Here is an 18,865-nt window from a genome sequence, read left to right as displayed (position 1 = left end):
ACAGAATCATAATCCACGTTATTCAAGATTCAAGGCTTTTATTGTCATTCGTGCATAGCTACAGTGTAGTTACGTGAATATACTATATTTCATATAGTTTGTTCCTGTGTTTTTCCATATGTGTTATCCAGAGGTGGGAGAAGTACTCAGTCTCTTTCCCAATGTAAGTCAATGGGAAGAAGTATGTTTGGGCCCAGTCAGTGATGTCACGGACTGACACAGGAGTTGTAGTACCACCGTTTGGCCACTATCAAAACTTCAGAAGCTTCAACGTCTTTTTTCAAGATTCAAGGCGTTCATTGTCGTGCGTGCATCGCAGATATGTGAATGAACATCTGAGTTCACAGACTCCTGCAACGGAGCAACACAATACAACAGATAAAATAGTGCAAGTAAATACAAATAAAATAGAAATAGTGCAAGGAGAGTCTATACAAGTAATTGGAATATGATATATTAGATAAATAATGTGTAAGTTGCAAACAGATGAATGTTATGGATGTTCTTTCAAAAGTTCAGGTGATATATATATATATATATATATATAATATATATTTTATATATATAATATATATATATATCAAGCATTTCATATAGTTTGAAGAAGTATTTTTGGGCCCAGTGATGTCACTGACTGACACAGCAGTTGTAGTACCACCGTTTGGCCACTATGAAGACTTGCTTATATTAGATACATAATTTGTAAGTTGCAGACAGATGAATGTTATGATGAGACTTTATTTATTTATTATTTATTTATTTATTATTTATTAATTATTTATTTATTATTTATTTATTATTTATTTATGTCGTGCCAGAGTTACAAAAATAGAATAAACACTTCAGCATAATAATAAAACTGTACACTAACAGTGCAGCAAAAAGAGCAATTAAATATCTACAGGAAACAGACGGTGACATAATGAAAGTAAATATCAACAGTATTTAGTAGTGCAAAAGAACGTAGTGGCAGATACGTAATTGCACGTTATCACAGAACAGTATTAATAATATGGATGTCTTTCTAAAGTGCAGGTGTTACAAAGTGAGTGTTAATCGCTCTGATTCCCTCGTTAGAGACGGGAACACGAACGTGACTTCGGGAGTCAAAATGAGGCCGAAGTCTCCCAACTCGTGTCTGGACGCAGACGTGAGGCGACGCTTCACGTTCGCCGAAGATAACAGGACTCCCGTCAGCCCGCCGCCGGAACACAACCAACCAATCCCTGTGAGCCTCAGACAGAGATCATCTGCACGCTGTGAGCACACACACACACACACCACACACACACACACACACACACACACACACACACACACACACACACACACACACAGATTTCTATACTTGTAAGAGCAAAACATTAATAACTTTATTAAAGGTTACTCAGTTTAGCCTTTCCGCTGCGTTCAGTGTTCTGCTGTTAAAGCGTTCTCTTATCGAACAAATCAAGCTTTCACCTGAACGCAGCACGCACCAGTTTTAAAACACATCTTAGTTTTGAACTATATATAAAGTTGTTGTGTCTGCTCCTACAGGTAAACCTCGTCCGGTCTCCATGCCGGTGGAGTCGTCCTCAGGAGAGCCGTCCTGCCGGCCTGTGGGGAGGAAAGGTGAGCCTCCCCTGTAATCTGAGCGCTATCAGTAACGCGTCGCCTGTCTGTCTCGTTAACAGCCGGGACTAACCGCCGCTGCGTGCCTCACATTTTTCCCTCGTAGATTATTAACCTCAGCAAATTCACCTTCAGGAATTGGGTGTACGTGCGGGCGTGCTATCAGGCTGCTAATGGAAGTCAGAGCGGTTAAACAAAGACACATTAACAGTTTTTCGAACGATGCTCAAACTGCCGCTAACAATAAAATGAACTCAACTGCCGGCAGCTGTAACGTCTGAGTCATTTACACATGACTTCATCTTTCAAACAGTAATCTTCAAATAAATTATGTCGGTCTGCTTTTAGTAACATGATGTCTAAACAGACAGACATATATTTTTAAACTGTTTTTGTGATCACATTGTGAAACAGTTTAAATAAATTACACCGATAAGCACAACAGTTTTCTCCAGACTTGCATCCCTCATCATCCCCCCCCCCCCCCCCCCACAGGTCACAAGGAGGTGCTGCACCGGTACCTGAGTAACGAGGGGATCAGCTCCATCCCAGAGGAGGAGCCGTGCTTCCCGCTGCCGTACCGAGGCCACCCGTCTGTCCGTGGCGTCGACCACATCCGAGGCAGCCAGTGCTTCATCAACGCCAACCTGCACAACTCCTCCACCATCCCCTATCAGGAGGGGGTGTCCAAGAAGCCCTCCGCCCCCCCATCATCATCTGCTGCTGCTGCTGCTGCTTCCCCCCTTCCGCTGTCCAACACCAAGCCCACCTCGCTGCTGGGAGGCTGGCTGGCTCGCCTCCGGCTGCTCAGCCACTGAGGAGTCTTTACTTTCATTCACTGGATAAGAAACCACCTCTCTGATCTTCAGGATACTCGCAGGAACATTGTTTTAAATGTCTGCCGGGGCAAGACCTTCAGCAAATAGTTTGAGTACATATCATGGAAAACCAACTTCTTTTTTGAGCTCCAAGTCACTTCCTTGACCTGTGACCGAAGTTTGACTCGAATAACAGCAGATCATGGAATACCATCTTCTGGAACAAACCAAAAAGCAGTGGCGAGCCGTCAGGGCCCTCTAGATATTCTACAAAATAATATTTAAAAACATTAAAAAATATTATTTTTTTATATATATATTTTTTTACCAATCGTATCTTCCCTCTAAATGGGTGGGTTCTATTATCGCGGACTTTATGACAAGTTCCGCCCGCTGTGAAGCTTTTCTTGTTTCCATAGCAACAACAACTTCCTGTCAACAGCGTAAACTCGCCTTCAACATAAAAGCATGCCAAATTAGAACTGAAGACATACAACTGCAACGAAAGTAACAAACACAATGCAACATCCTTTTCAATTTCAAAGAACACAGATTGGGTTATCTACAGGTGTTGTTTCGTGTGGTAGAGGGTCGCTGTCACTGATGCCTTTTGCACCCCGGGCCGCTGTTTTGATATTCCGCTGAAGTCTACGCTGTGACGTAATTTTTTTCGAGGGAAGGGGGGGGGGGGGGTGTCAGAGGGCCTAGGTATAAAAGTCACGGCTCGCCACTGCCAAAAAGCCACCACCAAAAAAGACATCATGGAGCATCCCTCCATCCCCCACCATCTTCTCTACGTTCGATTCCTTTTTTATTTCATTATGACCGAACAAACAATTCTTCAAATGGAGCACGGATTGATTACTTCACGCCTCATGGAGCCTCTACGTCACATCCCTTTCCTTCCCCTTAGCCAAGTTATTATATGCAATACAAGTGGACACTGGTGGGTTTAAAGGACATGTTGCACTTACATGTATGGCTTCCTCGGGATGAACACTTCCGACGTTGAAGACTTCTACAGCTAAAGTGTTTTTAATGGAAGATGAAACCGTTATTACATAAGACTCGTGAGGATCCACAGACCGAATGAAAACATGGAGTTTAAAAAGACATTTCAAAGTTTATCCAAGCTGGAAAATCCTACATATGCAAAGAGGAATGAAGCAACCACCACATCTGAAACAAACCTCCTTCGAGACGCATTGGAGTGGCTGCTGAACCTTCTTGTACATTTCCATTACATCACTTGTTAGTCGCTTTTATCCAAAGCGACTTACGTACTCAACACTGTGGACAATCCCCACAGGAGCAATTTGGGGTGAAGTGTCTCAGGGACACAACGACATACTGACTGCAGTGGGGTTTGAACCTGTGACCCTCTGATCCGAACACCAACGCACAACCCACTGCGCCACACGCCTCCACACACATAAAGAAATAACATTTGTTTCCATACAACTGATAACTAAGCATTTCACTGAGAATATCTACACCAGTTTCTGATGTTGATAAAAACTGTTACTGCACTTTTCAACGTCTGCTGAAAACAATCTTTCACTCACAAAGTTTGGACCTGCTGAGCTTCCGTACAGAAAGTCAAACTCAAGTCAAAATAGGAATTGAAAGTCTTTAACCGTTCCCAAAACCTTCAAATGTCTGTCGCAGCCTTAATCTGTGCGAATGAAGCTGGTTTTCGTTCTCAACAGATTTTGGTTTATTTGTATTGCTTCACATTTAAGGCCTTGGGGTTCAGATTCAGAGCAAGTAATCCACCTTCAGTGCTTTCAGTTTAAGAATGAGGAAGCATTTCCAAATGTTAGAGCTGCTTCTGCCGCGTCTATCTTACCCTCTCGTCTCGAGCCGCCTCTTATCTTTCACTGTAAATATGTTTTATAGAGTGTTTTTATTTTATCGAATGTGTGCCTTTCAGTTTATGAGAAGGCAAAAGACACAAGAGCTCGACACTGTTGATTCAAATGTTCCTGAAGCTTCACAAACGCCTTAAACGTTGCAACAGTAATATTATAAACAGTTTTTTTAGGAGACATATTTAACTGATTGTTTAAACCACACAGGTGGAGCATGCTAGCTAACAACATTAATGACATCTTAATGAAAACAAATATTGCCAATTGCCGTTTTTTTATGACTTTTATACATTTTAAGAAAGCAGTCTAAACGTTTTGGAAATAAAAAAACGTAATGATGACTTCGTAATATGAGAACAAATGAAATCCTTTTAATAGCTCAGAATAACGTATGAACTCTAACGGAAACAATGAGCTCAATTTTGAAAGTATATTTTGCTGATGAGTGAAATTTAAATGTTAAATCCCAAAAACACTGACTTGAAGAGATTTTACCGTTTTCTCAAACCTACATTTAAAGGTCACTGTGAAGCCGACCGTTGAGCGGCCCGGACCAAGCAAGGAGGCAGAACGTCCACAAATATAACCCGACGTGGGCATTTATTAAAATCATGGGCACAACGTTCACAGCCTCAATCCTGCTGTTCTCCTTGCACACATCCTGCAGCCACAAGGATCTCACACACACCCAGCCCTCTCAACAGACAGGGAAACAGAGCCTAAATACACACACTCTAATCAGCACAACAAGACACAGGTGGGGGGAGGAGACAACACAGGACACCAGGTGCACACAATCATCAGCCACAGACAACATATACTGTGCAATCACGCTAATAAAGTGCCCGATCACCCGGCCTGAAGTTACCTTCGTCACAGTCATCTATCATGCTATGTTTAGGCAATAGAACAGGTCTCAGATATATAAAAATTAGGGCCGGGACTTTAACGCGTTAATTAAGATTAATTAATTACACAAAAATTAACGCGTTAAAAAAATTAACGCATTTTAATCGCACTTATTTTTGCACAGCGGAACGTTTCTCACTGGATGTGTTTCAGGCGTACCGATTATACTGGAGCACCAACTAACGTTCATGACTTCAGCATGGGACTTCAAACAACAACAAACCACGGTGAACAATAGTCAAACATGAACGAACAAGCTGATGAGACCGCTTTGGTCGGCCCCGTGGATGGGACATTTTGTTTTAAAAAACGGACGGGTGGAAGCGTCGACAAGAGCACGGTTGTGTGCAAATTATGCAAAAAATAATTTGCATATCACCGCAGCACATCAAGCCTGAAGTATCACCTAAATGCAAAGCATGTAGCAGCTAGCATGTAGCAGCTAGCATGTAGCAGCTAGCATGTAGCAGCTAGCGTGGACGTTAGCCCGACTCCGAGTGCAAGGAACCACACCCTGACCCGACCCACACTCAACCAGGCGACTGGGTTCAGGGCCAGGATAAGTGAGTCCACGTCTGAGAGAATAACCAGCTCCCTGCTCACTGACTGCACTCGGCTGTAGACCACTTGGAGTCAGATCCATGTGGAAACTGCTTCTCACTGTTCTCAGGTCAAATATGTATATTTGATTAAAAATGCGATTAATTTCGATTAATTAATTACAAAGCCTCTAATTAATTAGATTAATTTTTTTAATCGAGTCCCGGCTCTAATAAAAATATATAAAAAACATGTCTATGAAGTGTTTTACTCAAAACACAAAACAGATCATTCTAGCCATGCCTCATATCCCTCTGTTTCACTTCCTGTTTCTAAAGTGCTGATTTGGGGATAAAGCTTTAAAGAGGAGGGGTCTGAGCTCACGCGGGACCCGGCAGCTACTGTCTAAACTAAATACTGCCGTGATGAAACGCCATATCATGGATTATCAAGGCTCTGAAACAGTCTGGAGCTCAAAGGCTTTCTCTCTTGCCGGTTATACCACAAGGTGAGTTCCTTTCTACTTCCTGCTTCTTCACACACATGCTCTCCAGTACAGGTTAGCTCTGAGTGTTAGCGATGCTAATGTAAACACCGACCACATTACGTCCAAAACAGTCGGGCATTGTTTCTGATAGCAACGTTTCTGATTGGCCCGTGGGTCCACATTTCAGATGTTACGTCATATCGTACGCAAATCTGGATCAGCTCCGTTGTTCCCCGTTTTTAGAGATTTGGGTACAGAGGAAAAGAGAGGGTTTTATTTTCTGACGCTGCGTGAGTTCCCCGACGCACCAGGGACACACGTTGAGTATAAAAGACATCAAAAAGTGCATTTTGCATGATAGGTCCCCTTTAAGTTAATTCGTCATTACATTTGCATATACTTTGATTGACTCAATTGACTTTGACGTTTCAAGTACATTTAGCTGATATAAAGTATTTTAAGTTTGGTTTCCTGCCCCTAAACAACTTCAGTGGTTCATCTTGACGTTTTCTGAAGAACTCTTGTGTATATTTATGAAAATCCTTTTGACGGAGTTCCTCAGGGCGGCGTTTTGGATCCTCTGATGTTTACAATCTAAGGAGCTCCTTAAGTCTCCTACAGGATAATTTCATTTTGTAAAGAGTGTTTCTTTGGTGTTTTTTACTAACAAAACATTATGCAAGAGATATAAAAGCGTGTACATAAGATGATCAGAGTGTAATGAAACTGTAAATATCACGCATGTTCTTTTCTGGATCTGCAGGGTTTAGACTTTTGTTTCTGAACATAACAGCAAATCAAGAATCTGATTTTCCTGTAAAATATTTTGTAAGAGTCTCTTTTGGTTTTCAAACTACATGTGTACATCTGAATTTTTCCCAGAGTTGCAGTATGAAATGATGCCTCTTGTGCTTTGTGACTAAAATATACAAAATAAAGTGAATTTTATTTTGAAGATGAAAGCTCTCCAAGTGCAGTAATGTTTAAAGAGAAATTGAGTAAATCATTTGGTGGGTATTATTAACCTGTAAGCTATTTATAACAACAAAGTAGTGTTTTTGTAAATTATTTCTTATTCATATTGCAGAAACGCGTTTAAGTGTCACACATGTTATCTCCTTGAACATATTTAGCCAAAAAGCTCAGAGGTGGTTACCCTTGTTTCATCACCAACAAGTCTTTTGTCCTGAATAATTCATTTGAGTTGTTGTGTTTTGTTTAGATTTGAAGCTCTGTCGTCACATGTAAACAAGTCTGGCTTTACGTAAATCCAAAAGAAGTCGAATTTATTTGATTCTGAAAACCCCAACCTGCAAAAACCGAGACCGCCGCATCCTCAATTCAGATGAGGACAGAAATCTTTATAAGTTAAGGTGTACGAGGTTTTATCAATAATGTTTGGCTGTAATGTTCACCCACAGTAGGTCAATTGTTTTGTGGTAAAACGCTAGAAATTATGTTTTTAAAGTAGCTTATCGTAGCTTTTTTAATTACATTCATTAAAGTCTGAAGCCTTTACGAAAGATAGGAGTGATGGCACCACCTAGAGGGCATTATTGAACATTCATTGAACTTATTTCATGAATGCTTTACTGTATCTCCATTGATGAGACGAACGGATTGAACTGTTCTTATATGAATTATTCCCCTCGAGGTCGAACTTGAAATTATGAGAAACCGGCCTTTTAGATTCCAGTGTGTCAGAAAACCCTCAAACGTGCCGCCTCATACTTTCAAGAACACTTTTCTTGTTTCTTTGCGTCGAGTAATCTGAATTCTCCCGTGATGAAAAGACCACACTGCAGAAAGAAGCTCGAACCAAACGTCTGACAATTAAATGTTTTGTTTTCTAGAGACAGCAAACGGGAAGTGTAACTCTAAGAAACTGAAGGGTCGTGTTCAATGTGTGAAACAGGAAGTGTGTGTGTGTGACTACTGGAAATGCTAATTGGTTGGTTGCACAACGTCATGCTGCTAGTGTGTGTGTGTGTGTGTGTGTGTGTGTGTGTGTGGTCTTTGTGGTGTGTGTCTGTGTTCGCTGTAGACATTCTCACAGGCAGCTTCCCCCTCTGCTGAGCTGCAGGGACGACACACGGCTGCAGGTAAGACGACCTCTTTTAGGGGGTTTTGTGGCATTTAGTTTCTGAAACCAGAATTAAATATCACGACAAGGTAGAATGATCATCAAGCTCCACTGGGACGTTGTTTACTGCAAAGAAATTAGGATGTTTTGCATTTTTTTTGCACACATATGTTTAAATGCATGGATAAACAAAGCCACACACATAGTTAGACACCGATAGACAAGCAAGTAAGAAGATGTTGTGAATATTGTGTATAATGTAATTTAATATTTCATAAATAAGCTACTCAAAACTCAAAAAAAGTACAGTAACAAAATATAAAGCAGGATATTATATCCCTTTCTCTCCTCACCTCGTTTCCTCTCCTTTGCTTTCATTTCCTTTCCTTAACTTTTTATTTGCACGTTGTTGGTTTTGTGTTTTGCTGTTGTTCCGCATGTATTGCTGACATGTATGTGTAGTGTTTCTTCTTGTGTTGTTCTGTTATAACGCCTTGTGCGGAATGCTTTTGCAATTTAAAATGTGGTCATGCCAATAAAGCCCCTTTGTATTGTATATATACAATGCTGTGATGTTTCTCCTTCAGCAATGAGCCGGCGCCGTGTCTCCGTGAGAGACCTGGGTCTGGCGGACTGTCAGGGCTGGCTGCTCCGCAGGAAGGAGGCGCGCAGCTTCCTGGGAGCCAGGTGGAAGAGATACTGGTTCGTCCTGAAGAAGAGCTCGCTGTACTGGTACTCCAACAAGATGGTGAGAAACTGGAAAAGCTTCTTTCTGTCATATTTTCTTCCGTTTAGACGCAAATATTGTCCTTTTTATCCATATTTGAGTCTCTTTGTAGTTCTTTGCCCCTTTGTATCCTTGATTGAGTCTCTTTGTAGTTCTTTGCCCCTTTGTATCCTTGTTTGAGTCTCTTTGTAGTTCTTTGCCCCTTTGTATCCTTGATTGAGTCTCTTTGTAGTTCTTTGCCCCTTTGTATCCTTGTTTGAGTCTCTTTGTAGTTCTTTGCCCCTTTGTATCATTGATTGAGTCTCTTTGTAGTTATTTGCCCCTTTGTATCCTTGTTTGAGTCTCTTTGTAGTTCGTTGCCCCTTTGTATCCTTGTTTCAGTCTCTTTGTAGTTCTTTGCCCCTTTGTATCCTTGATTGAGTCTCTTTGTAGTTCTTTGCAGCCCCTTTGGTCTTTGTAGCTTCTTTGTTGTCATTTTGAGTTGCTTCCTACTTGACCTGAGTGTCTTTGAGTCTCTGAGGTGTTCCTCCTCTCCTCCCCTCAAAAAGTTCTCAAATTTGGATCAATAAAGTAGTTCTTATCTTATCTTCTTATCTTATCCCTTGAGGCGGAGAAAGCTGAAGGGTTCATCTGCCTGCCCGGCTTCACCATCCAAAAGGCCCAACCGTGCAAGAAGAAACAGTACGCCATGTTTGTTTCTCTGTGTGAACTCACCTGTCCGTCACTGAAGTATTATATTTAGAAGCATCTGTAATATTAACCGCCCAGTGTTGTGTTTCAGTTCCATAACAGCCAGCCATCCTCTGGTTGTGACCATCTTCATCGCTGCAGAGAGCTTCACAGACATGAACAAGTGAGTATTCTAGATTCAAGGCTTTATTGTCCACATTACGTCCAGTGATATGTCAATGAACAACTGAAGTCCCAGGCTCCTCCAACAGAGCAACATGGATATATTTAGAACATAGAACAAATAAAACGGATAAAATAGTGCAAGATGTGGGGGAAACTTCTGAAGCCATTGCAAACAGGACTCAGAGAGACACGAGGAGAGCCGGAGCTTTGAAGGCAAACACTGACGGTTTATTTGGAGTTACGGCCGGAGAACTGAGAAGACAGGTGGTGTGTCACGAGCTGACACAGCGGTTGTTGAAACCAATTCTGAAGAACTCTTCTGTAGCTCGAGGTTTTAACTAGTTCAGATTGTAATAATCAACATTCTTCATCAGCGAGACGAAACATTATGGACCCTGAATCTATAGAGCTCTAGTCCATAGGAAAGAATGTGCGCCAGGGAACCTTCGTCCCTGAACAGTAAACTACCTCATGGCGGCTTGTGCTCGGTCATAGACTGGCAACAACAATGCGCACAAGCTCCTCCTCCTTAAGAGAGATAGCAGCAATACCCAAGCTCCTCCCCCTTAAGAGAGATAGCAGCAATACCCAAGCTCCTCCCCCTTAAGAGAGATAGCAGCAATACCCAAGCTCCTCCACCTTAAGAGAGATGGCAGCAATACCCAAGCTCCTCCCCCTTAAGAGAGATAGCAGCAATACCCAAGCTCCTCCCCCTTAAGAGAGATAGCAGCAATACCAAAGCTCCTCCCCCTTAAGAGAGATAGCAGCAATACCCAAGCTCCTCCCCCTTAAGAGAGATAGCAGCAATACCCAAGCTCCTCCCCCTTAAGAGAGATAGCAGCAATACCCAAGCTGCCCCTCCTTAAGAGAGATAGCAGTGATACCCAAGCTCCTCCCCCTTAAGAGAGATAGCAGTGATACCCAAGGTCCTCCCCCTTAAGAGAGATAGCAGTGATACCCAAGCTCCTCCTCCTTAAGAGAGATAGCAGTGATACCCAAGCTCCTCCCCCTTAAGAGAGATAGCAGCAATACCCAAGCTGCCCCTCCTTAAGAGAGATAGCAGCAATACTCAAGCTCCTCCCCCTTAAGAGAGATATCAGCAATACCCAAGCTCCTCCCCCTTAAGAGAGATAGCAGCAATACCCAAGCTCCTCCCCCTTAAGAGAGATAGCAGCAATACCCAAGGTCCTCCCCCTTAAGAGAGATAGCAGCAATACCCAAGCTCCTCTCCCTTAAGAGAGATAGCAGCAATACCCAAGCTCCTCCCCCTTAAGAGAGATAGCAGCAATACCCAAGCTCCTCCCCCTTAAGAGAGATAGCAGCAATACCCAAGCTGCCCCTCCTTAAGAGAGATAGCAGCAATACCCAAGCTCCTCCCCCTTAAGAGAGATAGCAGCAATACCCAAGCTCCTCCCCCTTAAGAGAGATAGCAGCAATACCCAAGCTCCTCCCCCTTAAGAGAGATAGCAACAATACCCAAGCTCCTCCCCCTTAAGAGAGATGGCAGCAATACCCAAGCTCCTCCCCCTTAAGAGAGATAGCAGCAATACACAAGCTCCTCCCACTTAAGAGAGATAGCAGCAATACCCAAGCTCCTCCCACTTAAGAGAGATTCTAGGCTTGTTTGAGACAAGCAAGACCTGCGCAGACCTGCGCAGTTGCGATCAACGTCTTGCTAGTGCGTTGCATGATGGTTAGTCATTTTGTCCGACTTGCTCTGGAGGCTCGCCCACATGAGACTTTGAAATCTCGCGGGACAAAGACGCTCGCAGCCTTGAGAGCGAGGCGCGGCGAGGCGGCGCAGTTGCTCTCCACGAGCTGCGGAAGCGAAATGCTTGATGGGAAACGGCTCGCTGGTATCTCGAGCTGAGCGCTCATTGGTGGGTTTTACCACGTGCTGCTGATGAAACTCTCCAATTGGCTGGCAAAAGTTTGTTGTTTTGTGTAGGGCTGTGGCGATACACTAATCTCACGATACGATACGATACACGATATTCAGCGAACGATACGATATATATCACGATATTCAGCCAACGATACGATTCGATATAATTCGATACACTTATTCATTTTCTGAAAGATTTTAAACGGACAGTGGGATTTTGGTGACATCTTGTGAGTGTTCCATTGACTTGGATTGAATTAATTCAACTGAAAACTGAAAGCATCCATTATACAATATATGGCTCTGACAGAGCGTCTCCAGCTTGCAAATGCTGGACAAAATTAATCAAAAGATGTGGTGAGAAAATTAGTTTCATTTATTGAAACAGTGCAAACTGTAGCTGTAAAGTGCAGTATCACAATGGACAATGGAGAATGAAAAGGTGCAGCAGGTGGCGGAACACGGGGGATTTGAATGGGACTTGTTAGAAATTAAAATCAATGTTTTGATGGCATAAAGTACCATAAACATACCGTCAGTTTAAATGTCATTTTATACTGAAAAACCAGAAGTTGTTGTGCACAACCAGTTGTTGAGCTTTTATTCTGAAAATCCTCCATCTCCGGTTAGCATTTAGCATGTGGCTAATATACAATTTCCTATAGAGGTGAATTTAGTAGCGATATGACACGGGTGTTGCACACCGAAACCTACTGATTTCAACACTACAACTATAGACGTCGAGATATTATTATTGCTGAATATTAAATGAAGGTACAGTTTATTTGAATACGTTTGTTTACAGACGTGGGTAGCATGAGACAACATTCGGAACTACCGGAAATGAAACCAGCCGTGAGGTATTTTTGGAGTATTGATTACAGCGTTTAAAATGTATTAAATGAAAAGTCATGAAAGAGATAAGGAGGAGAAAAGGCGTGTTTAGTTTTATATTTAATGTGCAATGTCTAAATCCTCTGTAATGCGCAACAACGAACATTGGAGACGTGGAGGGCCGGCCCCCAGCAGCGCCAACCGGCCCACAGGGAGGATTCAGCAGAGGATATTTAACAGCTGGAAAGGTGGAGCTCGCTCTCTTCCCTTCGCTCACGAGAGCCAGAACACAGCTGTTTTTCTGACTGAAACATCTTCTGCTTGTAACATTACAGCGCTTTTTATTAATTAAAGTATACATTTGAACATTCTCAGAGACTCAATTAGTCTCCTTTTTAAAGCTTCTCTCCTGGACGCGAGTATAACGAACACAGTTATCAGACTTAATGTATCGATACCCGCGGATGAAATATCGATACTTTCTCGGAAAATTAAATATCGATATATATCGCAAGATCGATTAAATTGCACAGCCCTAGTTTTGTGTCAGTTTTACGTCGCCACATCCATTCCCATTTTTCATCATTGTTCCACAATGTTTATCATCATGAAATTAATATCTATATATTTTATACTATACTGCTTACCGTTTTCATACTTTATATATCTTAGCATATTCATACACACTGTTCATACTGCTCACAGGCTGATATCTAGTGTATTAATACACACTGTTCATACTGCTCACAGGCTGATATCTAGTGTATTAATACACACTGTTCATACTGCTCACAGGCTGATATCTAGTGTATTCATACACACTGTTCATACTGCTCACAGGCTGATATCTAGTGTATTCATACACACTGTTCATACTGCTCACAGGCTGATATCTAGTGTATTAATACACACTGTTCATACTGCTCTCAGGCTGATATCTAGTGTATTCATACACACTGTTCATACTGCTCACAGGCTGATATCTAGTGTATTCATACACACTGTTCATACTGCTCACAGGCTGATATCTAGTGTATTAATACACACTGTTCATACTGCTCTCAGGCTGATATCTAGTGTATTAATACACACTGTTCATACTGCTCTCAGGCTGATATCTAGTGTATTCATACACACTGTTCATACTGCTCACAGGCTGATATCTAGTGTATTAATACACACTGTTCATACTGCTCTCAGGCTGATATCTAGTGTATTAATACACACTGTTCATACTGCTCTCAGGCTGATATCTAGTGTATTCATACACACTGTTCATACTGCTCACAGGCTGATATCTAGTGTATTAATACACACTGTTCATACTGCTCTCAGGCTGATATCTAGTGTATTAATACACACTGTTCATACTGCTCACAGGCTGATATCTAGTGTATTAATACACACTGTTCAGACTGCTCACAGGCTGATATCTAGTGTATTAATACACACTGTTCAGACTGCTCACAGGCTGCTATCTAGTGTATTAATACACACTGTTCAGACTGCTCACAGGCTGATATCTAGTGTATTCATACCCCACTGTTTATTCATCATTCAATTCATTCTATATGTTGTTCTGTATATTGTGTACATTACTTTCCACTTCGCTGCTTGTTGCACCTGGTTAGAAGCTACACTGCATTTCGTTGTCTCAGTACCTGTAATATGTGCAATAACAATAAAGTTTCTCTTTAAGTTAAACCAAATCATTAAAATAAAATTTAATGTAATGATTTGGTTTAACCTTATTTATTGAATACATCATTTAAAATGGCAAGATTAAATCAAATTACATCCATGTTGTACACATCATAAAGCTTAAAGTGGCAGCTAAATAATTAACACAGCAGCAGGTCTGTTCAGTTCATGCTCATGAAGCTTCATGTGTGCGGATCTGAAGGACTGATCCTTTGTAGCCTGTCCACCTATCAGTTTTGCAAACATTAAGAGGGAGGAGCATTTCTAATGATGGAACCCAGTCACTGGTGTGGTTCCTCATCATGACTGAATTAACACACCTATATAAAGCAATGGAGATCACCTTTGTCTCCAGTGGGTAAAATGGAATTTCCGCCATTGCAAACCCAGCCAGTCAAGCCGACTCCGAGTCCGAGCTGTTCGACTTAAGACGAGCTTTTTGACACCTCCCCCGGCTGCGATCGGCTACTCTCGTCTACTTTCGAGGCGAGCCGCAATGTGTCTCAAACAAGCCTATTAGCAATACCCAAGCTCTTCCCCCTTAAGAGAGATAGCAGCAATACCCAAGGCCGTAGACCTATGCCGTGGGAAAGGAGACAGTGAGAGGAGAAAATGATTAACTGTGTCGAAGGTTGAATACCTAGGCAAATTATTCCATAATGAATGTTATGGATGTTCTTTAAAAGGTTCAGGTGTTTAATGGTGACCGTCACACTGAAGGCTTCTCAATTCTCTAATTTCCCCTCCTCGACTCCTATCCTCGTGTCTTAGTCCCGCCCACAGGAGATGCGAGCGGAGGAACCGAGAAGGGGAACTGAGGAGAGAGGAGGGGAACTGAGGAGAGAGGAGGGGAAGCAGCAGGCAGTTAGAGAAATGAGAAATCCTCTCTCTCTCTCTCTCTCTCTCTCTATTCTAACATTTATTTGTGTTGTCTTGTTGCAATGCATTAATACTTGTAACTCATATGTGCTGCCATGAACTCCTGTGCATGTTCGCTTCAGGATGATTTGCAGAAGTTTCAGAGGTGTTGTTTGTGGCGCTCGAGGAGAAGTCAGAGGTCATCGAGTGTGAATCCCCTCGAAGGACCCGAACCTCCACAGCGGCCATGATGTCGATCGCATAAACAGTTGTGTGGTTCTTTATCTCCGTTATCTCTGCACTGAAGATCGTTTTGAGCAATTCTCCCTCTTCTTCCTCGTCTTCCTCGTATCATCTCTCAGCTTTTATCCACTTCTTGTTTTGTGCGGCGAGAAGATGCCCAGTCATTTCTGAAAAACCATTTTATTATTAGAATGAACTTCACTGTCATGGTGCCGAGTCACTTACTGTACGAGCTTTAGTGACGCTGTCAGTGATAACAGACAGACGAAGGAAACAAGTGGAGGACGGAGGAAATGAGAGGTGAGGAGAGGAGAAGGAAGTGAGGTGAGTAGAAAACAGTGAAGAAAGGGAGTGAGAGAAAATAAGGGAAACTAGACAATAGGAGAGGAAACTAGAGGTAACAAGAGAATGGGAGAGGAGAGGAAACAAGAGAATAGGAGAATAAACAAGAGGAGAGGAGACTAGAGAGAAGGAGAGGTAACAAGAGAAAAGGAGAGGAAACGAGGGGAGAGAAAGGGAAAGGAATGAAGTGTAAGTCCTAAAAAGGTGTGTGTGTGTGTGTGTGTGTGTGTGTGTGTGTGTGTGTGTGTGTGTGTGTGTGTGTGTGTGTGTGTGTGTGTGTGTGTGTGTGTGTGTGTGTGTGTGTGTGTGTGTGTGTGTGTGTGTGTGTGTGTGTGTGTGTGTGTGTGTGTGTGTGTGGTGTGTGTGTGTGTGTGTGTGTGTGTGTGTGTGTGTGTGTGTGTGTGTGTGTGTGTGTGTGTGTGTGTGTTCAGGTGGATCAGTAAACTGTCAGAAGCAGCTGAGCCGAGTGAGCTGATCGACACTGAAGGTCAGAAATACAGGAAATATAACATGTATCATGAATGAATACAGGAAAATAACTGTGTGTGTGTGCGCGCAGAGTGCTACAGTGAGGGCAGCGATCAGGACGATAACGAGGAGTGCTTGTCCACTTCCTGTTCTCTGACCTCGGTGCAGGAAGCAGCAGAATCGGACAACGTGAGAATCATAAACATTTATTTTTAATTCCTGCAGACATTTACATTTTATATTAAAACCCACCGTGTGTCCTCCTCTCAGGGAGAAGATGTCCCGCCTCCCTCTGAGGCCCTCCCTCCTCCCCCCTGTAGTGAGGAGCAGGAGGGACCTCTGAGCAGAAAGGGAGGAAGAAGAAGAGTGGGGGGGGGGCCGAGGAGGAGCGTCTGTCCCTCTGCTGCACGTCCCAGAAGAGAGAGAAGAAGAAGAAGGAGCGTCTGTCCCTCTGCTGCACGGCCCAGAAGAGAGAGAAGAAGAAGGAGGAGCGTCTGTCCCTCTGCTGCACGTCCCAGAAGAGAGAGAAGAAGAAGGAGGAGCGTCTGTCCCTCTGCTGCACGGCCCAGAAGAGAGAGAAGAAGAAGGAGGAGCGTCTGTCCCTCTGCTGCACGTCCCAGAAGAGAGAGAAGAAGAAGGAGGAGCGTCTGTCCCTCTGCTGCACGTCCCAGAAGAGAGAGAAGAAGAAGAAGGAGCGTCTGTCCCTCTGCTGCACGTCCCAGAAGAGAGAGAAGAAGAAGAAGGAGCGTCTGTCCCTCTGCTGCACGGCCCAGAAGAGAGAGAAGAAGAAGGAGCGTCTGTCCCTCTGCTGCACGTCCCAGAAGAGAGAGAAGAAGAAGGAGGAGCGTCTGTCCCTCTGCTGCACGTCCCAGAAGAGAGAGAAGAAGGAGCATCTGTCCCTCTGCTGCACGTCCCAGAAGAGAGAGAAGAAGAAGAAGAAGAAGAAGAAGAAGGAGGAGCAGGAGCGTCTGTCCCTCTGCTGCACGGCCCAGAAGAGAGAGAAGAAGGAGGAGGAGGAGGAGAGGCCGTCACAGGTAAACACACGTTTGTTTACAGGTGTTGTTGTTTTGTTGTTGTTAAAATACACCTCCAGCGAGTGATAAAAATGTTGGATTTTTAAATATTTGTTTGTAATTAAAGTTTGTTTTAACTCGCTCCATACATGCCATCATAATCGCCATGAAAAGCAGATCATTCAGAAAGAAATAAGAAGAATAGAAGTTGGACATTAAATAATAATACAAAAGTTATGCAATAATATTTCTAATAGTTATAAATAATTGTTTACATTTAATTTCCTATTTTTTATTCGAGGCATTTATTAGTAATTATTATTATTGGTAGTAGTATTTTTTTTTAATTAGTAATATTAGTTTAATTTGTTTTTCAATATGATTATTAGATTTATTATTCTTGTAATTGTTATTTTTTAATTTTTGGGCTATTATAATTATTTATTATTATTCTATTTATTTATTAATTATTATAATTGTTATATTATACATTCCATACTTTAACTTTCATAACGTTATAAAAGCAGGAACATCACTAAAGCGGTGTTTCTCAAAGTGTGGTCCGCAAGCGCCCCCCAGTGGTCCATGAGTATATTGGTAACATTTCAGATTTGAAATAAATTAATTAATTTAAGTTTTCCGCACTCTCGCGGGAATATCTCCGCAATGGAGCGAGCTTACATGATATAGCCCAGCGCAACACCTTCCTCTCACATGTTGCCACTTGTTTGTACCATTTTCAGGCGATTTGTAATCTGTTCTAGAAAAACGATGTGATTTTGGATATTTGTGGAGTTAGGTGGACCTTGGTATGGTTTGAGAAACACTGCGCTAATGTCTTCCGTTTAGTAGAAGTACTTTAATTAAAGTTTTATTTATTTTAAGTTTTATTTAAAACAATAATACAACATAATGAAATGAAACAAGAGAATTATGATACTGTACAAACTCAAGCAGTATCAAATCAATAAACAAAAATATGATTGACTTACAAATGATATATAAACAAATGATATATAAATAAATGATATATAAACAAATGATATATAAACAAATGATATATAAACAAATGATATATAAACAAATGATAATCCTTAATTAAAATAATAAATCCGTCCTCCTGGTCTTTTGCAGATCCTCCTCCTGACAAGATGGAGGCCGCACGCCTCTCTCCCATTGGTCAGTCGTCTCAGAAAGACTTCAGAGCCTCGTTCATCCGCCGCTGTCCCGACGACAAGATCAACGAAGAGCTTCACCTCCTGAGGATCCTCAGCAGCACGATGAAGGTGAGAAACACTGCAGTGGAGAAGCACCCTTTGAAGGTCCCCTATTCCTCTTCTCCATGTCTCTTCTACATCAACATGTGTCCCCTCTTCTCCATGTCTCTTCGACATCAACATGTGTCCCCTCTTCTCCATGTCTCTTCTACATCAACATGTGTCCCCTCTTCTTCATGTCTCTCTACATCAACATGTGTCCCCTCTTCTTCATGTCTCTTCTACATCAACATGTGTCCCCTCTTCTTCATGTCTCCTTCTACATCAACATGTGTCCCCTCTTCTTCATGTCTCTTCTACATCAACATGTGTCCCCTCTTCTTCATGTCCCCTCTACATT

General features: G+C 42.2%; 1 protein-coding gene and 1 pseudogene across 1 annotated transcript in view; both read left to right on the top strand.

Moving 5' to 3' along the window:
• The window catches only part of LOC117443028 (connector enhancer of kinase suppressor of ras 3-like), a 42,196-nt gene extending 34,995 nt beyond the window's left edge, over window positions 1–7,201 (top strand). The window contains exons 10-12 of the mRNA XM_071202534.1: window positions 974–1,259; window positions 1,540–1,614; window positions 2,110–7,201. Of these exons, the coding sequence (XP_071058635.1) occupies window positions 974–1,259; window positions 1,540–1,614; window positions 2,110–2,432 (684 nt within the window). The 3' untranslated portion in view covers window positions 2,433–7,201. The remainder of the gene's footprint in view (window positions 1–973; window positions 1,260–1,539; window positions 1,615–2,109) is intronic.
• Window positions 2,765–18,534, top strand: LOC117443029 (interactor protein for cytohesin exchange factors 1-like; annotated as a pseudogene).
• Window positions 18,535–18,865: the final 331 nt, after the last annotated feature.

This window comes from Pseudochaenichthys georgianus, unplaced genomic scaffold, assembly GCF_902827115.2.
Source record: "Pseudochaenichthys georgianus unplaced genomic scaffold, fPseGeo1.2 scaffold_524_arrow_ctg1, whole genome shotgun sequence".
Classification (NCBI taxonomy): Eukaryota; Metazoa; Chordata; class Actinopteri; order Perciformes; family Channichthyidae; genus Pseudochaenichthys; species Pseudochaenichthys georgianus.
Note: the sequence above shows the minus strand (reverse complement) of the source record. Positions and strands in the feature narration are given on the sequence as shown.